General features: G+C 44.8%; 1 protein-coding gene across 3 annotated transcripts in view; it reads right to left on the bottom strand.

The window, feature by feature from the left end:
* The window catches only part of LOC143285645 (uncharacterized), a 63,763-nt gene that overhangs the window by 12,349 nt on the left and 25,304 nt on the right, over positions 1 to 26,110 (bottom strand). Inside the window, exons 4-10 of one of the 3 annotated variants that reach the window (XM_076593044.1) lie at positions 24,794 to 24,840; positions 22,434 to 22,537; positions 17,759 to 17,805; positions 12,194 to 12,511; positions 9,296 to 9,495; positions 3,327 to 3,500; positions 353 to 476 (exon numbers count right to left, since the gene is read on the bottom strand). In XM_076593044.1, coding sequence (XP_076449159.1) covers positions 353 to 476; positions 3,327 to 3,500; positions 9,296 to 9,495; positions 12,194 to 12,511; positions 17,759 to 17,805; positions 22,434 to 22,537; positions 24,794 to 24,840 — 1,014 coding nt within the window. Of the gene's footprint in view, positions 1 to 352; positions 477 to 3,326; positions 3,501 to 9,295; positions 9,496 to 12,193; positions 12,512 to 17,758; positions 17,806 to 22,433; positions 22,538 to 23,652; positions 23,810 to 24,793; positions 24,841 to 26,110 lie in introns of those variants that run through there. The other 2 variants (XM_076593050.1, XM_076593055.1) reach the window with 2 other exon arrangements.

Genomic DNA, 26,110 nt, shown 5'->3' with positions numbered 1-26,110 from the left:
TCTTATCCATCTGTCTCATCTGGCTCACTGTTTCTGCCTGTCTGTATGTCTCTCTATCTGTCTCTCTCTCTCTCTCTCTCGCTCTCTCTCTCAGGTTCACAATGGCAATTAATCTGACCTGTACCAGACATCCATAATTGGTGACACATATATTTTTTTTCTCTTTCGAACCAGTTAGATAATAGATGCCACCCAGATGTGATATTTCAATGTTGTTTCAACAGCAGTATAAACGACCCTGGCGGGGAACAAGGCAACGAAACATGCAGGAAGGTTATCATGCAAGCTTTATGGACAAATGCGTATGTTTTTGTGTGTTTTTTTACCGCTAGGCACACGTGACCAGACTTACTGCTCCAAGAGAAGAAGTGGGGATCCTCGGGCAGCTTGCCCTCCTGCTGCAGCTGTTTCAAGACGCCCGGCAGGACCTCGTGAAGAACTGAGGTTTCCCGGGTCTCCGCGAAGAAGTGTGAGTCCTGTGTGTGTGAGAAAGGTTCACCCACTTCAGTTTCAGATTCTTTTTTTGTTCTGTCATTTTATTGAACAATGCATTAACAAATTTTTTTTTGTTTGTTAAAGAGACATAACACACATAGAAGACCAGTCTGACTGTTTTGCATGCTCGTGTGTGATAATACTGAAGATGGATGGGGGAGTGTGTGCATGAGTTATCTTCCTTTCATGGGGCGATGGGGGAGTGTGTGCATGAGTTATCTTCCTTTCATGGGGTGTCGGAGGGGGTGGGGAGGGGAAGGAGGGGTGGTGGTGGAGGGTCTTGTCCATTTCAGATTCAAGTAGCTGCCAAAGCTTGCAGATTGATCCATATTTCCATACGCTACATCACATCTGCTTTTTGGAAAACATCACGAAGCATTTCAGTTTCAGCTTCAAGGTGTAAATGTGTGCGGACTGATCTACATACAACATCTACGGTGGGAACAGAACCAGAAGCATTTCAGCTTCAGTTTCAAGGAGGTGTCAAAGTGTGCAGATTGATCCATATATGCTACACCCACATCTACTTTGAGGACACAAGAAGAAGCGTTTCAATTTCAGTTTCAAGGTGTCAAAGTGTGCGGGTTGATCCGAAATGATTTACTGAATACCACATCTGCATTAAAAACGAAAAAAAGCAACAGTTCCTTCTTTTTTTTTCTTCTTTTTTTTTTTTTTTTTTTTTTTTTTGCTGCCCCATTATCTGCACCGTTTCAGTGACATTACTCCCACGCCACACCCTGGTTCGTCCGTCGCAGTTCCAGCGTCGGCAGTCCACAGGGAACCATCGATGTTAGGTCGCCAGGCGGCCACACTCTAGAGGAAACCCTGCACTGCTGCTGAGTCACTTCAGTGGTGTTCAGTGGTGCCTGTTCTGATTTAACGTACTTAGGACACCACCTACTGAGCCCCCTACTAACGACAATGATGGCTTAGAAAGCAACAGTTCCTTGTCTTATATGTTTCAAAGAGAGGGATAAAAACAGGCATAACCAAATCCGCTGGTAAGGTGTGCAAAGCTTACCCTACGTTTGTATAAAACATGAACATAAAATAAACTGAAATGACTGAAACAAAACAAAAAGCAAATGACTAAATACACTGAAATGTTACCAAAATTAAAGAAAGGCCCTCCGTAAAAGGCTGATGACAGAAATGAGATACAAACCAGAAATAAAATAAGAGTTCGGTGTGAGAAAACCAGCGCTATGTGTAGGCCTAACTGTACGGTCGAGGCATCTCTCTCTCTCTCTCTCTCTCTCTCTCTCTCTCTCTCTCTCCCTCTCCCTCCTAGTTTTTATGGAAAATTTAAGACACTTCCCACTGTCGAACCATACATTTTGTTAAATATGAATACATATATGAGATGTGCGTTCACGAAATTTAGATTGGGGATGTCTGAAATTGCTGTACACAGTTCCCGATACAGATACGAGAAAGATGAAATCTGTCCATTGTGTAAAGAAGAAACCGAGGATGAAATACACTTTATATTACGTTGTCAATATCTTCATGATTTAAGAACAAAATTCATACTACACATTTATTATGACAGGCAAAACATGTTTTCGTTACAAATGCTGTTATCTTAAAAAATGAAAATATTATAACTAAGTTATCTGTGTATATCTACAAAGCCTTGAAAAGGCGTCAAAATTCAGTTGAAACGTATGATGTTAGCGAATAACATAATGACGATTTTTTTTCAAATTATGTCCCTTGATGTCTTCATATTTACACGTACATGCACTATTTTTATATTCCTATATTGTTTGTGTGTTAAGAATAATTATATATTACACTATAATATCTTGTTTAATTTTGTTTAACCCTCTTCAAATGGGGCAATGGACTTATATTTGAATACATCATTTGTTTGTCCTTTGTTTGTTTGTCTCTCTGTCTCTGTCTCTGTCTCTCTCTCTCTCCCCCTCCTCTCTCTCTCTCCCCTGAGTGTTTCGAATCCAAAATCCAAAATGTTTCATAAAATAAAATAAAAATAAAAAATCGAGCTGACAAAAAGCAACCAACCAAACCAAACCGCGGCATAAAACAACAAAAAAACAAACCAAAAACCCCCACAAAAACAGCAAACACACACACACACACACACACACACACACACACCAAACAAACAAACCCGAAATCCTTGATTGCGTTACATTCAGCAAGGCAGATGGGCGGACAATCCAACCCTGAACCCGAACCCCAACAAACAAAAACAACAATGACAGCAATAAAAAAAAAATCCTTCGGACTGAGCAGGCAGATGAGAGGACAACCCAACCCGAACCCGAACCCCAACCAACGATTTAAAAAATCCCAAAAAAAAATCCCAACCTTCGGACTGCACCAACTCACGTCCAATAGGTAGACAGGTGGACAACCCAGCCCGAACCCCAACCAACTAGTGAAAAAAAAGAAAAAGAACAACCTTCGGACTGCACCAACTCACGTCCAACAGGTAGATAGGTGGACAACCCAGCCCGAACCCCAACCAACTATTTAAAAAAAAAAATCCCAACCTTCGGACTGCACCAACTCACGTCCAACAGGTAGACAGGTGGACAACCCAGCCCGAACCCCAACCAACTATTAAATAATAATAATAATAAATCCTTCGGACTGCACCACTCACGTCCAGCAGGCAGATTGGTGGACAACCTAACCCGAACCCCAACCAACTATTAAATAATAATAATAATAATAAATCCTTCGGACTGCACCACTCACGTCCAGCAGGCAGATTGGTGGACAACCTAACCCGAACCCCAACCAACTATTAAATAATAATAATAATAATAATAAATCCTTCGGACTGCACCACTCACGTCCAGCAGGTAGATGGGTGGCTGGAAGTTGGAGTCCAGACGGTAGAGGTTGTCCAACACCTCCACGGCGTCCACCATCTCCGCCTTCACCAGCAGCCCGCGGATGCTGAGCATGTCCTCGTGCCCCAGCCAGCCCGGCAGTTCCTCATCGTCTGCCTCCTCCCCTACCAGACTCTGCAGGTAGAGAGGGGGCGTGTGTGGGGTATGTGTGTGTGTGGGACGGGGGGGTGCGGGGGTGGGGGTGGGGGTGGGGTTGGGGGTTAGGGAGTGGAGTCAGCTTTAGTCGTTCGGATTCATTGGATTTTTTGATTTTTTTTTTTATTCCTTACACTGAAGGTTGTATTTCCCCATTATAGAAACAAACATCACAAGAGTTTGGTTGTTTATTGTTTTGTTTTTCAGACCAGCATAATAACCAATAACAACAGCCAAAGAAAAACAACACAGTTAACATTTCACAAGTTCATATTACACTGTAGAACGCTGCCTTCACAACCCTACCACTCCATACACCACACACACACACACACACACACACACACACACACACACGGGCACGCGCGCGCGCGCGCGCACGTACTGGGAGAGGAAAACAATATGAGGTCAAAGGGGGAGAGAGATAGAGACCGAGAGAGAGAGAGAGACAGAGTTCAGCAAACTGGTCTGCGATTACTTACTAATTGCCATTACTAGCTGCTAATGAAGTAGCATTAGTGCGTCCGGTATGAGTTGTTTCAAACAAGCTTGTGTGAATTATGTGATGAGAAAGTAGTGGTAGACAAAGTACAAGAAGATGAAGCAGCAGATATAGTAGCAGTAGGAGGAGGAGGAGGAGTAGAAGCAGCAGCAACAGCACAAGCAGCAGTAGCGGCAGTAGTATTAGAAGCAGTAGAATATGTGAAGCAACAGTAATTGTAGTAGCATCAGCATAATCCTCATCCACATCATCAGCAGCAGTCGTAACAACTGCAGCAGTAGCAGTAGTAGTAGTAGTGGTAGTAGCAGTTGTGGTAGTAGCAGTAGTAACAGCAGCAACAGTAATAGAGGCAATAGAAGCAGCAACAGTGATAGTAGTAGTGGTAGCAGTAGTAGTAGTAGTGGTGGTGGTGTGTGTCCATCGAGATCGATGATGACCATCGTTGTCATCCAGCTGGGGGATGGGGGGAGGGTGGTGGTGGGGTGGGGGGGAGGATGCTCATGAATCTATCTGTGAATGCGCAGATGACTGAATAGTCCAATCTGCGCACGAAATGTTCGCTGACAGTTGGGGCAGACAAAGACAGGCATACCATTGTCAGGGAGCTTGTTTGCCCGTGACTTTCTGGCCTGCCTCTTCTGAACAGCTGCAGCAGTCCTGTTGGCCTCGCACAACTTGGTGCCTTTGTGCACAGCAGCACGCCATTTGTCACGGTCCACTGCAGATTCCTCCCAGGAGTCAGGGTTGATATCAAACGCTTTCAGAGAGACTTTCAGAGTATCTCTGAAGCGCTTCTTCTGACCTCCGTGTGATCTCTTCCCTTGTTGCAGCTCGCCATAGAAAAGCCTTTTGGGCAGCCGATGGTCTGGGCATGCGCGCCACGTGTCCAGCCCAGCGAAGCTGGCACTGCATCAGGATGGTGAAGATGCTGGGAAGGGTGGCTTTTGCGAGCACCTCTGTGTCTGGGGTCTTGTCTTGCCACTTGATGTTCAGTAGCTTCCTGAGGCATGTTGTGTGGAAGTGGTTCAGCTTCTTGGCATGTCGTTGGTACACTGTCCAAGTTTCGCAGGCATACAGTAGTGTGGGGAGAACTACTGCTCTGTAGACCTTTAGCTTGGTCTCAAGACTAATGCCTCTTCTGTTCCAGACATTTGCACTGAGTCTACCAAAAGTTGCGCTTGCTCTTGCAATCCTGACGTTCACTTCATCGTCGATGGTCGCATTTCGTGACAGTGTGCTGCCAAGGTATGTGAACCGCTCCACCGCACTGAGTCTCTGACCGTTGACTGTGATGTTGGGCTCAACGTAGGGTTTCCCTGGGGCTGGCTGATGGAGAACTTCAGTTTTCCTCGTGCTGATGGTAAGGCCGAAGTTCCTGCTGGCAGTGGCAAACTTGTCAATGCTGAGTTGCATGTCAGCTTCAGATCCAGCGTTGAGGGCACAATCATCAGCAAACAAAAAGTCTCTGATGATGTCTGTCATGACCTTCGTTTTTGCTTGAAGCCTTCTGAGGTTAAACAACTTACCATCTGTTCGGTACTTTAGGCCGATTCCAACATCGCCATCTCTGAAGGCATCAGTAAGCATTGCAGAGAACATGAGGCTGAACAGCGTTGGAGCCAGGACGCAGCCTTGCTTGACACCATTTGTGACAGCAAAAGGAGCAGATGTTTCGCCTTTGTCCTGGACTCGAGCCTGCATGCCTTCATGGAATTGGCTGACCAAGGAAATAAATTTCCGAGGGCATCCGTACTTGGCCATGATCTTCCACAGTCCCTCTCTACTCACAGTGTCGAAGGCCTTAGTGAGGTCGACATAGGTGGAGAACAGATCAGCATTTTGCTCCTGACATTTCTCTTGCAGCTGCCTTGCAGCAAACACCATGTCGGTGGTTCCGCGCTCTTTCCGGAATCCACATTGGCTCTCAGGCAAATGACCTTGGTCAAGGTGTGCTGTGAGGCGGTTTAGTAGGATCCTGGCAAGTATCTTGCCTGCGATGGAGAGCAAGGAAATGCCCCGATGGTTATCACAGGCTTGCCGGTTCCCCTTTCGCTTGTACAAGTGAATGATAGATGCATCTTTGAAATCCTGGGGGATCGTCTCTTCTTTCCACATGAGTGAGTACAGCTGATGGAGCTTCTCAGTCAGCACAGTGCCTCCATCCTTGTAGACCTCTGCTGGTATGGAGTCTGAGCCAGGTGCTTTGCCACTGGATAGCAGACGAATTGCTTTCTGGGTCTCAAGAGGTGTTGGCGGATCGTCCAGTGCTTCGTTGATGGGGACTTGTGGGAGACGGTCTATGGCTTCATCATTTATGGAGGAAGGGCGATTTAAGACAGTGTTGAAGTGCTCAGCCCAGCGTTCGAGAATTTTCTCCTTCTCGGTGATCAAGGTATTCCCATCTGCACTGAGGAGGGGGGATGATCCTGAGGATGTGGGGCCATAGACTTCTTTTAAGGCATCATAGAACCTCTTCATATCGTGCCTGTCAGCATATCCCTGGATCTCATCAGCTTTGTCACTCAGCCACTTATCCTGCATCTGGCGTAACTTTTGCTGAACAGTCCCTGCGGATGGCATCATACACATCCTTTTTTGATGTGGACTTTGGGTTGCTCAGGTAGGCTTGATGCAGACGGCGTTTCTCATCCAGAAGCTGCTTGATTTCATCACAGTTTTCATCAAACCAGTCTTTGTGCTTTCTGGACATGGGTCCCAGGGTCTCTGAAGCTGTACTATAGATCAGCTCACGCAGGGTCCTCCAGTCAGACTCCACATTCTGGTTGTCCAGAGAGGCGGATTCCAGACGATCTTCCAGCAGCTCCACAAAGGACTGTTTGATGGTGATGTTTTTCAGCTTAGCGATGTTGAGCCGTTTTGGAGCCTTCTGGCCTTGGGGGCGTCTCTTGGGCTGGATTCGAATATTCAGCTTCGAGACTACAAGGCGATGGTCTGTCCAACACTCGGCGCCGCACATGGTCTTTGTTACACGTACATCTTGCCTATCCCTTTTCCTGACGATGACATAATCGATGAGATGCCAATGCTTTGAGCGAGGGTGCATCCATGACGTCCTGTTACGGGTAGGGAGGCAGAAAACTGTATTGGTTATCAGCAGTTCGTGCTCTGCACAGGTCTGAAGCAAAAGCAATCCATTTGGGTTGCAGTGGCCCACACCGTGCTTTCCAATCACTCCATCCCAGGAGATGTAGTCACAGCCAACTCTAGCATTGAAGTCCCCAAGAATGATGAGCTTGTCTGCTTTAGGGATAGCAGCAATCACAGAGTGAAGGTCCTCGTAGAACTTCGCCTTCACTTCATCCGGGTTGGTCATGGTTGGGGCGTAGGCACTGACAATGGTGAGGTGCTTCTGGCCAGATGCCAGTGGGAGTTTCATGGTCATAAGCCTATCGTTGACTCCCTTTGGGATTCCAGCTAGCTTGCTGACAAGTGCTGTTTTTACTGCAAAACCAACGCCAGCCTCACGTCGCTCTTCGCTTCCTCGTCCACTCCAGAAGAAGGTGTAACCAGATCCCCGTTCACAGAGCTCGCCTTCACCTGCAAGCCGAGTCTCACTCAAGGCTGCGATGTCAATGTTGTATCTGGCGAGTTCGGATGCAACTAGTGCCGTTCTCCTTTGGGGTCTGTCCGCGTTATCTCTGTCCAGGAGAGTCCTTATGTTCCAAGCACCAATGGTGAGAGGAACGATCCTTGTTTTTTTCTTTTCTTTCTTGTTGTTTCGACCGCTGATGTAGGGTCCCCGCCAGCCGCGGTATGCTGGCCAGGGTGATATGGAGCAGGCAATTTTTAGGGCACCTTTTCTAGCCCCTTCCTCATGCCAGGGAGGTGAGCAGTGCATTCCTAAAGAGGGCTGCTCAGACGCTCAGACGGCTGCCGAGCTCCATCGCTGCTCCTGTCGACGAAGAACGACCCTATGGCCTGAGCCGCCTGCGTGCAGGTCTGCGACTGCGACTGCCAGTGTACCCACACCTGTCGTTTCGTCGCTCGCCTGTCGCCACAGGACTTGGGGGTGATGAAATGATGAAGGATGAAAGGTCATTTTGGATGACTGATGACTTGCGCGATGAGTTTGTTTAAAGTGAAGAGGAGTTGCGCAACGTCAACCTCACTCTCTCGTCCGGGTCCACCAATTTCCAGTGGCAAGACTAAGTCGAGACGACTGGAGGATGAGCACGGATGCAGTGGATGACCAAGATATCCTTTCGGTGTCTCATCTTGCTCTCTGCACTCCACAGTGCGTTGCTGTAACCGCCTTCCTCTCCGTTGAACCGATAGGTTTCTTCCGCAGATTCTGCCGGATCCAGACTTCGCATGCATGGGTAGACACACCCCGGGGGCCAACTGCGTGTGGCATGCACACAGCACAGTGGAGCTAGATGGCCGTCGGTGGCTCTCCTGAGCCAACGCCCTTTTATGGATCTCCATAAGGGTGTCTAGCCACCCCCTCACCAGTCCCGGAAGGGAGCGGTGGGAGTGCCGGTTTAGTCGCCGGCAACCCGACCCTGAACAGGTTGTACTGGATTACAGGTTACCAGTAGCAGATCAAATGACCTGACCTGACACTAAAGTAGTAGTAGTAGTAGAAGTAGAGGCAATAGCAGCAGAGTGATAGTAGCAGTAGCAGCAGCAGTAATAGTAGTAGTAGTAGAGGCAATAGCAACAGCAGCAGCAGCAGTAGTAGTCGTAACAGTAGTGGTGGTGGTGGTGTTTTTCTTTGCAGCATTATTTTTGTTGTTGTCGTCGAGAAAAAAAGGGGGCAAATTTACATTTTTCACGTCATTTTAAAATCTTTATTCGTTTCTTCCTTCCTTCTACTATTCATTGGTCATATTCGTCCATTCGTTCAACTAGGTAAAGAGCGCCCTCAGCTGAAAAGAAAAATACAACTGCCAGTTTGAAGATCTGATACACACGAAAGATATGTACCAACGAATAAACATGGAAGAAACAAACTTTAAACAAAAAAAGGTAAATAAATAAATAAATAAATAAATAAAAGATAGAAAGAATAAAATCGTACCAGCTCTTTTGCCCTGAACTTGGGCACTTGAGTGCTGTGTCAAAGAGTGATTCTACATATCTAAATAATGCTTGATTTATCTTTTGCAGTTTCTGCTCGTTGACCAGTTTGTTTTACCCAGTATTTTCGGTTACACACACACACACACACACACGCACACACACACACACCACACACACACACACACACACACACACACACACACACACATCAACGATCCACGCCACTCACCACAAAGCAGGGACCAATGGAGGTCTTGTGACACTTGGAGATCTCGCGCTGTATGACGTCAAAGGTTTCCCTGTCGTTCTTCAGACGGTTGGAGCCGTGACGTAGGTCCACCACGTGACAGCTCAGCCCTTGCTTCTCACAGAACTTCCTCAGCTCCGGGTAAGCCACATCGTCCAGAAACTCGCGCTCCTCGGACAGGTCTGATAATGATAATAATGATAATAATAATGGTATTTATATAGCGCTGAATCATGTGCATTGACAAATCAAACCGCTTTCGCACCAGTCATTCACACGCATTCATAACTCAAAAACTGGAGAAGAAACTGAAGACAAGGAAGAGGCAGGGATGGGGGGCTATTTTGGGAAGAGGTGGGTTTTAAGGCCACACTTGAGAGAGCTGAGTGTGGAGACTTGACGAAGCGAAAGAGGAAGCTCATTCCACTTACAAGGTCCAGAGACAGGTCTGGCATTGTTGTAAAAATAAAAAAAATAAAGAAAGAAAAGAACACGAAAATGAGAGCCAAAGTATTTTTGTGTGTTTATTACCAACTACAGCTGCTGCAATAGTGACTCTTTTTCTCTCTGTGTCTCTCTCTGTTTCTCTGTCCGTCTGTCTCTCTCTTTCTCTCTCTCTCATTGTAAAAATATTACGGATACGATAGCCAAAGTTATATGTGTTTATTACCAACAACAGCTGCTGCAATGTCGAGTCTCTCTCTCTCTCTCTCTCTCTCTCTCTCTCTCTCTCTTTCTCATTGTAAAAATATTACGGAAACGATAGCCAAAGTTATATGTGTTTATTACCAGCAACAGTTGCTGCAATGTCGAGTCTCTCTCTCTCTCTCTCTCTCTCTCTCTCTCTCTTCTCTCTCTCTCAGTGTCTGTGTGCATGCACGCGTGTGTGGGTGCACACAACTTCGCTGAACGTGGCCCATTTTAGTATTATAATCATTTACCTTCTACATGTTTTTCATTCCATTATATTCTAAGGAATTTACTGATTTCTTTTTTTTATATTTTTTTTTTATATATATATATATATCATGGAGTCTCCCGTCGGACCGACGGACAAGTAGGCAGGCAGGCTTATCTGTCGGTGTGTGTCCTCATATGGGAGAATCTTGATTCATCATATCATTTTTAATACCTGTTTTATATAAACTTGTGGTAAGCCCTCAAGCCCTCACCAGCATGTTGGGTTGATGCGAAGGTCAGGTATCTGCCTTGCTGCTTTTATTTATTTATTTTTTTAATTCTATTTTATTTTATATAAATACAGCAAATGTGATGTAGCGCACATTGTTCAGTCTGCACGATTTGACACCACCTTGGAACCGAAACTGACACTGTTTTATTCTTCTGGTTATTTTCAATTCCATCTAGAATCAACGATTGCTTCATCTGTCTGTGCGGCGTTTCTCTGGAGGCGATAAACTGAAGCACTTGCTTGTCCATCGTCTTTATAAACTTCCTGTCACATTTGTATTTGTATTTCTTTTTATCACAACAGATTTCTCTGTGTGAAATTTGGGCTGCTCTCCCCAGGGAGAGCGCGTCGCTACACTACAGCGCCACCCTTTTTTTTCTTTTTTTGTATTTTTTTCCTGCGTGCAGTTTTATTTGTTCTTCCTACCGAAGTGGATTTTTCTACATAATTTTGCCAGGAACAACCCTTTTGTTGCCGTGGTTTTATTTTTATTTTTTTATTATTATTATTTTTTTTTTTTTTTGGTTTTTGGGGTTTTTTTTTTTACGTGCGCTAAGTGCATGCTGCACACGGAACTTCGGTTTATCGTCTGATCCGAATGACTAGCGTCCAGACCACCACTCAAGGTCTAGTGGAGGGGGAGAAAATATCGGCGCCTGAGCCGTGATTCGAACCAGCGCGCTCAGATTCTCTCGCTTCCTATGCGGACGCGTTACCTCTAGGCCATCACTCCACACATACATCCACTGTTTCTGTTTCAAGGGGGTGTGCAGCGTACGGAGTGATCCACATTCTGTACACCACATCTGCGTTAAAAAAAAAAAATCAATAAAATGAATAAATAAATTTGGCCGACGCCAGATCTACGGACAGATCCAACGCTTTAGTCAGGCCTTCAGAGACTACCCTTGTAATTAAAACAAGAGAGGCAAGGCCTTCAAGACTCACTTGTGACTGAGAGTAAAACACACAAGCTTTCTATGTATTGAGTATAATTTCAAAATGTAATGTTTAAGATGAGAAAGATCAGTTTAAAGCAAATTAAGTCCCCTAGCATTAATTACAGAGTAATTTCCCTTTTTTACTATCTGCACCAAAACCTTTGCAAAATAAATAAAACTTCCATGCTTAGCAAAAGAAGTTCCTGTTTGAACAAAAAATGATAATAATGACTGCTCTTGTTGTTGGGTCAGAATATCAGATCAAAGTGCCAAGTTTAGAGAATACAAAAAATATAAATATAACAGTAAATGCAGTTTGCGTATAATTAGGCTTCATTATTTTTTTTTTTTGTGCCCATCCCAGAGGTGCAATATTGTTTTAAACAAGATGACTGGAAAGAACTGAATTTTTCCTATTTTTATGCCTAATTTGGTGTCAACTGACAAGGTATTTGCAGAGAAAATGTCAACGTTAAAGTTTACCACGGACAAACAGACACACACACACACACACACACACACACACACACAGACAACCGAACACCGGGTTAAAACATAGACTCACTTTGTTTACACAAGTGAGTCAAAAAAGGAAAGGTGGCACTGGACAGGACACGTCATCAGAACGCTACGATACGCCTTTCGCTAGGCATCGCATCCACAGGTATGATCATGCAAGAACAAGTGAGTGTGGTGGATGCAGCACCCTAAACACGCACACCGGATGGAGCAATGCCTCAACCTCACCTTGAGTGCAGGACACGTAGATCCTAATCTCCGAACGCGGGAGCTCCTCCGGCAAGCGCATCTGCGCCGCCTTGGTGTTCCACAGGAGTTGTCTCGCCATGCCCCGCCAGCGGCTCTTGGGCTTGCCGGTAGGGGGCACGTAGGTGGTGGGGACTACAGTCTTCTTGACCCTGCGCTGACCTTGCTCCCCTCCCTTAGGGGAAGGCACGGGGCTTCGGATGGAGAAGAGGGAGGCGGAGGAATACTTGCGGAGTGGTTCAATGTCGGGCAGGGAAAGGTGGCTGACCTTTCTCAGCATGAACGCCTGGTGCTGCAGGGCTGTGAGACACGGGGGGTGGGGGGTGGGGGGGGGGGGGACAGTGAACGGAACGATACACTTACTGATTTGTGTGTCGTGATTAGGCATGATATGAGATACAAGAATATTTTGTTATCATCATCTCTAAAAAGAAAAAGAAAAAAAGAATGTACTGACATTTGCTGATATATATATATATATATATATATTATTCAAAAAAGAAGAAAAAAGGTGAGACGTGAAACAGCACAGGCACAAGATCCGCAGGACAACAGAAAGTTACAAGAATACTTTATCATTATCATCTCTAAAAGAAGAGATTGCTGACACATTTTGCTTGATTCAAAGCAAACAAACAACAACAAAAAACAGAAGGTGAGACGCGAAAAACAGCATAGGCATAAGATCCTGCAGAACAACACAACGTTTTCATCCTGTTATCACCTTTTCAGTAAGAACACTGGTTCATGATATATTCATGCTTAATTAAACACTGCAGAAGAACATGTAATACAGGATATGATTCTGTACAGGATCAATACAGAGTATGTGTTGGATTTTTGTGTTACAGGTGTGGTGGTAGATAGTGTAATCTAATGTGAAGATGGCAGTTTTGGTTTGTTGTTGGTTGTTTTTTTTGTTTTTTTTTTGTTGTTGTTTTTTTTTTGTTGTTGTTGTTGTTGTTCTGTTTTTTGGTTTTTTGGTAGTTTTTTGTTTTGTTTTTGTTTTTGGGGGGGGAGGGGGTTTGGAGGCGGATAAAATCATAATGCTGGCAACGATAAAAAAAATATTTAAAAAAAAACGCACAAAAAACACATCACAACACATAACCTTGGCATTTAACAGCATGAGATGTATACCCACAAACCGCCAAAACACGTCAAGGCAGTCTGTTCCAGCCGCCTGTTTTAAACGATTGATTATTGGAAACCTTGTGTTGTGTACATTATGAAATGATGTTACCTCGCTGCTTGGGAATTCATATCTCTATTTTTTGTTTTTTCTGTTAGTGTTTGAAACGGGCAAGACTCTCTGATAAATGTCCACTGGAAAATAAAAACTGTGTAACCTCTTGGTTCCGAACATAAATGTACCCTATCCCTCTCTCTCACGCACATACATGAATCCACACACACACAAGCATGTACGCGCGCATACACACACACACTCACACACACACACACACACACACACACACACTCACACACACTCACACACACACACACACACACACTCACACAACTCACACACACACACACACTCACACACACACACACACACACACACACACACACACACACACACACACACACTCACACACACACACTCACACACACTTACACACACTCACACACACACACACACTTACACACACTCACACTCACACACACATACACACACACACACACACACACACACACACACACATCACTCCCTCCACCTTCGATAAAACAATACACAGGAAAAGTACAATATCGAAATGAACAGAACGGACACGACACTGGGTACACAGTGAGGTAAGTGCATGCTGGAGACTGCAAGACAGTGGGAGGCACGTGAGGAGATAAGCATGTGCCAGGAAAGAACTAAACAAAACCAGCAAAGAAATAACAGAAGGCAAGAAGTCAGAGGACATCAAAAAGAAACCATGTGACACACAGGTCTATCCCAAAGACATCATTCAAATCCCAACCTCTGAAACCTGGCAAAATGAAGGGAGGGAGGGGGGGAAATGAAAAAAAAAGTCAATAATGTGATTTTACAATAAACACTTCTGATAATTTATCACTCAAATATATATATATATATATATATATATATATATATATATATATATATATATATAACATCAAGCTGTATTTTCTTCTGTGGCAGCCAATACTAACGGATATTCGAAACTAAATCAGAAAATCTGACAACACAAAACTTAAAAATCTTAAACTCTTAAAAATTATTTTTTTTAAATCAGTTAATCAGAGTGTGGCTATAATGCCATGGATTCTAGTGCTCTAAAACAATAACTTCCATATTATATAATCAGGTCCATTTTTTTTGCATCAGAAGCATCCAACACACAGTTACCAAATTGAGTACTACAATACACCAGTACAGACAACCAATCCCTAAAATGTAAGATCATTATAATTAAAATGAATACAAGCGAAATAATTGTTGAGTGAATGGATTGATAAATAAACAAGAAACGTCAAGATGCAGCGTGAGATAAGCACGAATGAAATAAATACAGACAAAACGATGAAAAATTAAGGAAAAAAAACCGCGACAAAAGTGCTATTCTAATAATAATAATAATAATGGTATTTATATAGCGCTGAATCTTGTGCAGAGACAAATCAAAGCGCTTTCGCACCAGTCATTCACACGCATGCGTAACTCTAAAACTGTAGAAACTAAAGACAACAACAAGCATTAGACTGTACAGAAATCAAATCATTCATTGCATAATCTCAGCTGATATACACAGACACGTTAACGGCAAGTGAATTTTTTTTTTTTCCAGTACTGATTAATTCAGCAAAAATTAGAAGCAACATTTTTTTTCTCCCACGACCTAAACGGGTCATTGTATGGACAACAGCGTTTCGTTTTCATTTCTGTAGAAAACAGTTTTGGCATTCACACTCATCCATCCGGGGTGACACACACACGCGCACACACACACGTACACACACCACAAACACGCACTCTCTCTCTCTCTCTTTCTCTCTCTCTCTCTCTCTCTCATGTGTCAACTTTAGCAACACGAGCATGACATCTATTCACCGAATGTAAGAAAGAGCGTTAAAATGAGAATTGTCGAAGTTGAGCTTTCTGGCTCCAGAAAATACTTGATACTTTATCTTTCCACAACATACTTTACTCCGGTGCCTCCCTGTCTATGACATACAGTATTGAGTCTGGAGTCGTGTACGAACATACAAGACAATCAAGCGTGCGCAAGAGAGCGTGTGGGTGGGGTGGGGGTGGGGGTGAAGAGAGAGTGAGAAGACGGGATACAAATCCCAACATGAAGCGGTGACAGCAGGATGTTAAAAAGCAAGTGTCAAAAACACAACACAGTGCATCGCAATACAATCCATCAGCTGCAGCATACCTCTCCCTGTCTGTCTCCACCTCTCCCTGTCTATCTCCACTTCAGCCACCTCTCCCTGTCTATCTCCACCTCTCCCTGTCCATCTCCACTTCAGCCACCTCTCCCTGTCTGTCTCCACCTCTCCCTGTCCATCTCCACTTCAGCCACCTCTCCCTGTCTGTCTCCACCTCTCCCTGTCCATATCCACTTCATCCACCTCTCCCTATCTCCACTTCACCCACCTCTCCCTGTCCATCTCCACTTCACCCACCTCTCCCTGTCCATATCCACTTCATCCACCTCTCCCTGTCTATCTCCACCTCTCCCTGTCCATCTCCACTTCAGCCACCTCTCCCTGTCTATCTCCACCTCTCCCTGTCCATCTCCACTTCACCCACCTCTCCCTGTCCATCTCCACTTCAGCCACCACTCCCTGTTATCTCCACCTCTCCCTGTCCATCTCCACTTCAGCCACCTCTCCCTGTCTATCTCCACTTCACCCACCTCTCCCTGTCCATCTCCACTTCACCCACCTCTCCCTGTCTATCTCCATCTCTCCCTGTCCATCTCCACTTCAGCCACCTCTCCCTGTCCATCTCACTTCAGCCACCTCTCCCTCTCCCTGTCCATCTCCACTTCAGCCACCTCTCCCTGTCTATCTCCACCTCTCCCTGTCCATCTCCACTTCACCCACCTCTCCCTGTCTATCTCCTCTTCATCCACCTCTCCCTGTCTATCTCCACATCTCCCTGTCCATCTCCACTTCAGCCACCTCTCCCTGTCTGTCTCCACCTCTCCCTGTCTATCTCCACTTCACCCACCTCTCTCTATCTCCACCTCTCCCTGTCTATCTCCACTTCACCCACTTCTCTCTGTCTATCTCCACCTCTCCCTGTCTATCTCCACTTCACCCACCTCTCCCTGTTTAGCTCCACATCTCCCTATCTCCACTTCACCCACCTCTCCCTGTCTATCTCCACATCTCCCTGTCTATCTCCACCACCCACCTCTCCCTGTCTATCTCCACCTCTCCCTGTCTATCTCCACTTCACCCACCTCTCCCTGTCTATCTCCACCTCTCCCTGTCTATCTCCACTTCATCCACCTCTCCCTGTCTATCTCCACCTCTCCCTGTCTATCTCCACTTCAGCCACCTCTCCCTGTCTATCTCCACCTCTCCCTGTCTATCTCCACTTCAGCCACCTCTCCCTGTCTATCTCCACATCTCCCTATCTCCACTTCATCCACCTCTCCCTGTCTGTCTCCACTTCACCCACCTCTCCCTGTCTATCTCCACTTCAGCCACCTCTCCCTGTCTATCTCCACTTCAGCCACCTCTCCCTGTCTATCTCCACTTCACCCACCTCTCCCTGTCTATCTCCACATCTCCCTGTCTATCCACATCACCCACCTCTCTCCCTATCTCCACATCTCCCTGTCTATCCACATCACCCACCTCTCTCCCTATCTCCACATCTCCCTGTCTATCCACATCACCCACCTCTCTCCCTATCTCCACATCTCCCTGTCTATCCACATCACCCACCTCTCTCCCTATCTCCACATCTCCCTGTCTATCTCCGCATCTTCCTGTCTATCTCCACATCTCCCACCTCTGCCTGTCTGTTTCCACGTCACCCGCCTCTCCCTATCTCCACATCTCCCTATCTATCTCCACCTCTCCCTGTCTATCTCCACATCTCCCACCTCTCCCTATCTCCACATCTCCCACCTCTCCCTGTCTGTCTCCACCTCTCCCTGTCTATCTCCACATCTCCCACCTCTCCCTTTCTATCATGACTATAATGATTATACATGTTGATTTCAGCAACGTTTATTGTATTCGACATGGCTTTTTCACTTTATCGCAACACATAGAGGGGGTGGACAGCATGGAAAACGCTTTTAAAAGGCATTATTTGACACAGAATAGTAAACAAACAAACAAAAAAACAAACAAATACATATAATTATTAAACATATAATGAGTACAAGCAAGAGGAAGCTGGCGAAGAAGAAAATGAAAGGAAAAAAAAAGAATGGGTGGAAGTAAAAGGTAAACAGGGTTAGATTTTCTTCTTTTTTTGAATTCCATAAAAAGGAGGTAAATTTATCAAAAACAAATGTACAAAAAAGCAGCCAGATGGGGGTAATTCCTTTGACTGGACAATACCTGACCACTCGGCAAGTATTTCGTCTCTCTTGAGTAGTCTGATGATTCTGTGGTAGGGAAAGAGACCAATGAAACATATGTATAGCTGTGGGATGAACACAACAAGTCACACACACTGATTCACTGATCGCTTGCGCTGGTCTAAAAGTGGAAGTGTCAGAGAAGGAGTTCCAGTTTCACTTTCATGTTTCTCAAGAAGGCGACATCTGCCAGATAAATGCCTGACCAGCAGCGTTACTCCAACACTGCTTGTCAGGCCTTGACGTGCATGTAAATGTATATATTTGTGTACCCACCACAGTGGATTTTTTTCTCCTGATTGAATGACACAGGAAACGAATGATGAGCGCCCGGCCAGTGGCAGCCGTCAGTCGGCTCTACCCAGGTAGGCAGCCTGTGGTGCAAATGTCCCCGTGTATGTAAAGCGCTTAGAGCTTGGTCTCTGACCGAGGATAGGCGCTATAGAAGTATCCACATCAATCAATCAATCAATCAATCAATTTTGCCACAGGATACCCCACATACGTTGCCATGGGTTCTTTGTGTTGTGTTCTTTTCAGTACCGATGAAGCGCGTGCAGCACACGGGATCACAGTTTATCGTTTCTTCCGAATGACTGAGTGTCTGTCTTACACGCTCAGTTTGATTTTCCACTCAAAACTTGGGAGAAAGGGCGAGACCTTTTAATGGAACCCCGACCCTCACAGGACAATGTATTGTCATGGTATGTTTCTTAACCATTCTGCCACCTCCCTCCTTCCTTCCTTTCCTCACAGAAGGAATTGTTCTTCTGCTTTCTTGGTTCAGCACCACTCTTCACGCTTCCCGCGGCTGACTGACAAGTACTGAGACGTACGTACAACGATTGATTAATTAATTGGTTAATCTAATCAATCAAAAAAACAAAACTCTCTCTCTCTCTTTCTCTCTCTCTCTTGTACGCACACACACACACACATACACACACACACACACACACACACACACACACACACACACACAAGCACACTCATACACAAACGCAATTTCGTGCCAGGTAAAGTATATACGGTTACAATCTCGAAAACACACACTAAAAGACATGCACATGCATGTGCAACATGATGACGTACCGATAATGATACTTGTTTCCGACATGCAAAATAAATCATGCCAAAGTAATTTCGAGTCTAATGACAAATGACATAGACAAAAGATGGCAGTTCATGCATGCATGCATCAATATCAGTGCAAACACACTTTGCGAGCAATAGTGGCAATTTCAGGGTCACATGCATCTAACAGTACCGCTGTATATATCAAACAATATAAACAATAGCAATGATGACATACAAAAATAACAACAGTAGTCATAACAGTGACAACCTAAACACAACACACCTTTTTTTTAAAATGAATAAATGACATCACCTACAGATAAGAAGTATCCAAATTATTTTCAGTAAATAAACAACAGCACTTACAAATAAGAAGAATCCAAATTCTTGATGGAAAAAATGGAGTGGATTCGCTCTCTGCCTCTATCTCTGTCTCTGTCTCTGTCTCTCTCTCTCTCTCTCTCTCTCTCTCTTTCACTTTTACTCATTGTGTGTGTGTGTCTCTGTGTGTGTGTGTGTGTGTGTGTCTCTGTGTGTGTGTGTGTCTGTGTCTGTGTGCGCGCACGCGCGCGCGCAATTGCATGCGTGCGTGTCGCAAGTTAGCAGTCTCATTTATTTAAGATAACTGCTTTCAGTCACTTACAACCACCACCACCACAATCACCACCACCACCCCACTTCTCTCTCCGTCGTTCCCGATCCTGCGTGCTATCGGTGTGGGTACGAAACTCACTTCGTCCAACCAATCAGACCTTATCTCCCATGTCTTGACAGATGGAGGTACAGGTGGTGTGAAAGAAGGTCCGCATTTACGGGGATTCAGTCGACAAGAGGGGTACAGTTGATTAATTAGTTCGCTGCCAAGATTGGCTATCGACATTGCGGTGGCATGGTACCTACGTAAATGCCTTCTATATTGACCCTCGCACTGTTTAGCTTTGGAACCTGTTGCAGTGTGTGGTGATTTTCTTTCTTTTTTTCAGTTTTTCCCCCTTTTATTGTCTTTTTTTCCCCCCAGTTTGCACACACAGGACATAACCCACACATACATTTATTCACACATCTATCCATACCCCAGTACGCACATCCACCCGTTGATGGATATGTTATGTGTATTGATATGCATAAACCCACGTACACAAACACACCCAATACACAGTATTACCTTACCTAACTACATGATGATTACCCCCCCCCCCCCCCCAACCCCCTAAAAAAAAAAAAAAAAAAAAAAAAGAGCTGATGAAACCGATACAGGTTTAACATGCTGATTAGCACTAGTATTAGTAAGTTACAACTGAAAATTACAGAAATTTCAACAGGGTAGAACTAATGGGGTGGAGGGGGGGGGGGGGGCATTATATATCATTTTCATTATAAGATGAATAACTTTCATGATAGACAATAGATTATGGCAAAAAATAGAAATCATAAATTCACTGAACAAAAGACCTAGATAAGTCGGTGTGGGAATCCGGTGAGTAGCCAGGTAGCTGGAACAAAATGAAATAAATTCTCCTTTTAAACAGACTTTTGTTCAACTCCTTATATATACATACATATACACATATCCCATTGGCGTTGTTGTCCTTCTCTTACTTATCCCCCTCCGGTGCCCTTAGTTGGTAGATAAGGGTTGTGCCAGAACATTCACAGCCAGCTGATCCACCAGAATCGTACTGAATGCCATCTCCCCACCGCTCCAGCTTGCACTGCTCCCTTTTCTACCTTTCCATGCCTACTGTACAGCATGCCCCATCTAGCTTTTGTTTTGTTCGACTCAGATTTGCCCTCTGTGTCCTCCTGTCTGTCTGTCTGTCTGTCTGTCTCTCTGTTTCTGCCCATTTCGGCATGTGTATCTCTGTCTGTCTGTCTGTCTCTCTCTGTTTCTGTTCATGTCGGCATGTGTATCTCTGTCTGTCTGTCTGTCTCTGTTTCTGTCCATGTCGACATGTGTATCTCTGTCTGTCTGTCTGTCTGTCTCTCTCTCTGTTTCTGTCCATGTCGACATGTGTATCTCTGTCTGTCTGTCTGTCTGTCTCTCTCTGTTTCTGTCCATGTCGACATGTGTATCTCTGTCTGTCTGTCTGTCTGTCTGTCTCTCTCTGTTTCTGTTCATGTCGGCATATGTATCTCTGTCTGTCTGTCTGTCTGTCTGTCTCTGTTTCTGTCCATGTCGACATGTGTATCTCTGTCTGTCTGTCTGTCTGTCTGTCTGTCTCTCTCTGTTTCTGTCCATGTCGACATGTGTATCTCTGTCTGTCTGTCTGTCTGTCTGTCTGTCTCTCTCTGTTTCTGTTCATGTCGACATGTGTATCTCTGTCTGTCTGTCTGTCTCACTGAACAACAAGAGGAGGCGCTTATGATTGTGTTTTCTGACCAAGACAAGTCACTGCAGCAGCAGTACCCGGAACTGCTACCCTCTGGACTGACCCTGAGTGCCCGAATGAAGATAATCACGCATTATGTGTGTGTGTGTGTGTGTGTGTGTGTGTGTGTGTGTGTGTGTGTGTGTGTGCGCGCGCTCACCATGTCCTAGTATTACAACTGCGACATCTCTACTAAGAAACTGAAACTACTGAGAAACGTTTTGATGCATGTATTTCTGATTTGTATTTGTATTTCATTTTATCACAACAGATTTCTCTCTGTGCGTTTCTGGCTTCTCTCCCCTTCTCGGAGAGAGCGCTTCGCTTTTTCAGTTTTTTTCTTCTTTTTTTTCTTTTTCCAGGTCTTCAAACGTGTTTGGTTTACTATCAAAGTGGGATTTTTCTACATGATTTTGCCAGTGACAACCCTTTTCTTTTCGTGACGAGACCTCGGTTTTAATCGTTCAATCCGAAAGACTAGCACCCGGTCCGTACAATTATTACTCTGGGACTCGAACCCGTGGAAAATTCGCTTCCTTGTCCATCGCTTTACCACAAAGCCACCGCCCCACCCCTCCCCTGCACACTCTGTGACTCTCTGTTGTTCAGTTCCTTACTGTCTTAACGTGTGTGTGTGTGTGTGTGTGTGTGTGTGTGTGTCTGTGTGTCTGTGTGTCTGTGTGTGTCTGTGTGTGTGTGGTTTGTTTTTAGTCTATCGTCAGCTATACTATGAGTTCTTATTTTGACTAGTTTTAATCAATGTCTTTTATGGTGTGCCTAATCATCTTATGCTGGTCAGTGTTTATTTACGACTGTAATTGCACAAGTTAATTTCCACGGGGACTGAATTGATAAACGGGGAAAGCGAGAGCAATGTGATCAATGGTTTCTCCATTGCAATGGGAAATCATTTACAGCTTAGTCTTTTGTGAAGGACTATGACCCTCAAACCAGGAGGCAAAATTGTACTGGCTCTTAGTCCTGCAGGCTTGGGGGCTAGCTGGCCTTTGTTTGGGGACCATCCCCAACGCCGACTGTCCTAAAAACCCTATGGGACGATCGAGTAGGGGGTGTAACGTGGGCAAGACACAGCCCAGATAGTCGGGGAAGCAGTTGCCTCCTCTGCTGTTCTGTTGGTCATAGTCAGACATGACTGACTATCATACAGATTGATCAACTTGTTTGGATTTGATCCCCGCTCACCCTTACCTCAGTCGCTTGTACTCCTCGTCCTCAGCCGGCAGGTGCACGCGCTTCACGGGCCTGGTGGGCAGACTGGGCAGCTGCAGCTTCCGGGGGCCTTGGCGGGACACCTGGCAGGGGCAGGGGCAGGGGCAGTGTCAGTGTCAGTGTCAGTGTCGGTCTCAGCATCGGTTTCAGTGTCATTTTCAGTTTCAAGTCAGTTTCAGTGTTGCTTTCAGTGTCGGTTTCAGTGTCATTTTCAGTTTCAAGTCAGTTTCAGTGTCTGTTTCAGTGCTGGTTTCAGTGTCGGTTTCAAGTGTCAGTTTCAGTGTAAGTTTCAGTGTGGGTTTTAACGTCAGTGTCAGTTTCAAGTCAGTTTCAGTGTCACTTTCAGTTTCAAGTCAGTTTCAGTGTCGGTTTCAAGTGTCAGTTTCAGTGTGGGTTTTAACGTCAGTGTCAGTTTCAAGTCAGTTTCGGTGTCAGTCCAGGTTTCAGTGTCAGCGTCAGTTTCAGTGTCATTTCAGCGTCAGTATCAGCGTCAGATTCAAGTGTCAGTGTCGGCGTCAGTTTCAGTTTCAGTGTCAGTTTCAAGTAGGTTTCAGAGTCAGTTTCAGTGTCATTTCAGCGTCAGTTTCAGTGACTCAAGGGAGGCGTCACTACTGCATTCGCAGGACAAATCCGTACTGACATATATACCGTCGCTACAACCACATCTGTTTAGCTGATAAGCACATGCCTGAGCAGCACCGTAACCGTTACCTGACCTATCCCAACGCGCTCAGTCCTTGAGGGGGGAAATTGAAATAAAATAGAGTAAAATAAGATAGGCAGATAGACAGCGGATAGATAAAAATAAATAAATTAATAAATAGATAAATAAATAAACATAAATGTTAAAAAATTGAAATAGAAAAACAACAACAAAATAAATAGATGAATAGATAAGATAGAAAATACGAAAACAATAATGCAGCACAACTGAATAAATAGATTGATAATTGATTTAGAAAATACGAAAATAATAATGCAGCGATAATGCAGTAAGTGGCCCAGTCGGTAATAAGGACCACGTTTCACTCTCAACATGAATGCAGCAACACACAACCACGTGGACGCAAGCCAGCCAGCAAACACACGGGAAAGGTTTTTAATAAAAGCTGGAATTCCATGACACACAAGGCACCGAAACGGCACCGACACGGACCCAAACAGCAAAACGCATACGAGTTATAACCACGTAGCTTACCGTCCACTCACTGTGTAACTGAAGGAGTGAATGTCCACGGTTTGTTGTCAACACCTTGACGTGTATTATTACTAATAATACAGAAGTTCAGTTTTAGTTGTGTGTGCTGCTTGCGCCAATATCCACTCTTTTTTTTTTCACCTGAAGACGGAGTGAGTAGAACGGCACCAACACTGAGGACACAAATCGCGCAGATAATGAACTTTATACTTCCTGAAGCCACCAACACGGAACGGCAACCGGTGTAACGCCTGAAAGTAACCCCCACGCAAGGTTGTCACCCCTGATACACTTCCCTAGGGGTTATTTCAGGACAGTTTTTTTTTTTTTTGGGGGGGGGGGGGGGGGGGGGGGGGGGGGGGGGGAGGAGGGGGTTACTCCACTTCCTGCCGTAGTTTAACTACAGCCCCTTCTTCCCCAGGAGAATCTTGATTTTGCAACTTGCAAAAATGCGCATTTTGAATATCGCGTATCATGCCACTCATTCCAAGGCAAAAAGCCACACACACAAAAAAAAAGTTACGAACGTGCGCGCTCATTTCCCCGCGAGATTCTCAGTGACAAGATGCCGGCTGCTCAAGATGAACGTGTGGTCGAAGCGTTGGTTGAATGGATCTATCCAAAGTACAGGTGGAACTTCACTTCCTCAAACATAAGCTCTCTGAACAGTTCAGGATGATGAGTATCTTGTCTTTGGCGATCTTTTAACATTGGATGCACACAAAAGCGACATTTTCTTTACGAAAACGATCGGTACTGTTTAGCAATACGTTTTGAGTGGTTAGGCGGCATATCATAACAGGGCATAGGAAGTGCGGGACAACCACCGTGTCGTTTCGTTTATTCGTGTCCCGATATTCGCCAGCCAATGGCGTGTTGGTGCCGTGTATTAAGAAATTCCAGCTTTAGCAAGCAAGCGTGCATGCTCACACGTTTGCTAGTCAACAACGACAACAACAACAACAACAACAACAACACACACACACACACACACACACACACACACACACACACACACACACATGCACTGATGTGCGCGCGCATGCTTGCACACACACACACACACACACACACACACACACACAGCACAACCATCACCACCACCACCACCACTACCCAAACATTTATTTTACGAACTTACGTTAGACAACTGACGAAGAGCATGATCTGTAACGTCCCAGGGGTTGCCTGCAACACAATCAAAATACAGACTAACTTCATTCATGAGCAAAATACAGATAACCTTAGTTCGCTACAAAATACAGATAATCTTTATTAATTACAAAATACAGATAATCTCAGTTCGTTGCAAAATACAGATAATCTTACCCAGTTTGCGAAACAGAAACATACATAATCCGGATGCATAACATAAACAAGTTTTTATGTCTTCTTTCATTCTTTTTTCATTCATTCATTCATTCATTCATTCATTCATTCATTCTTTCTTTCTTTCTTCTTAAGCGCATTGGGTTACGCTGCTGGTTAAGCATACACTCAGCATTAGTGGTTTAGCCTATATCGATTTTTTCCGAACGCAGCGACGCCTCCTTGAGCAACTGATCAGAACTTTCCTTCTTTCTTTATTTCTTCTTCCTCTTCATTTTTTCTCGCTTTCTTTCTTTCTTTCCATTTAAGTTATGATTCCCTGTATTCGCTCACACCATTCAGAAACCTTTTATGGGATTAGGCTTTTTGAAGCCACATACAATCCAAGATCATGTGAGCCCCCACACAGGATTTTTGTTTTGCTTCTTTTTTTTTTCTTTTCCGTTGACATTGACTGAACTGCTATTGAACACGATGGGTGGGGGAGCAGTACATTCTTCAATCGTACGTGGAATCGATTTTTTTTTTATGCAGCTTGCAATTAGAGGATATACAGACTTCACAAAAAATTAAGGACCACTAGGGACTGAACTTGCACAGAATTCCTCTTGCGGGCATGGTGGTGAAATGATGCGGAATGTTCGACACACAGCGATGCATATACAGTGCAACTGAAGCCAGGTGCAACACCGAGGCACAACGAAAGCGTGCTATGCGCAAGGCCCGAGCAGCATCCACTGCCACGACAGCACCCAGTCACTTGTGTCCCACATGTGGGCGAGCCTTCAGGGCCCGGATTGGCCAAATCAATTACCTCTGGACCTACAGCCATCGATCTTCCATCTGATCTGATTTTTGAAGCCATGGTCATCTTCGAACCCGAAGGACGAACAGCACAGAGCCAAAGTAATGAGCACCACTCGTGCACCACACAGGTGCTTTTGGTTTTTTGCACGTGCACTTCCATTTAGAGAAAAGCCATCACAACTATCGTTTATTAACCACCGAATAACTGTCATGATTTCGTTGAAACATTCGTTGTTGTTGTTGTTTTTTCAAATGCATTTTATCTAGCTGTTCATGGTGCATATTTATGTTCATGGAACAAGCGTTCATGTGTTCAGCGCGA

Source organism: Babylonia areolata, chromosome 1, assembly GCF_041734735.1.
Source record: "Babylonia areolata isolate BAREFJ2019XMU chromosome 1, ASM4173473v1, whole genome shotgun sequence".
NCBI lineage: Eukaryota > Metazoa > Mollusca > Gastropoda > Neogastropoda > Buccinidae > Babylonia > Babylonia areolata.
This window is presented reverse-complemented; position numbering and strand designations above follow the sequence as displayed.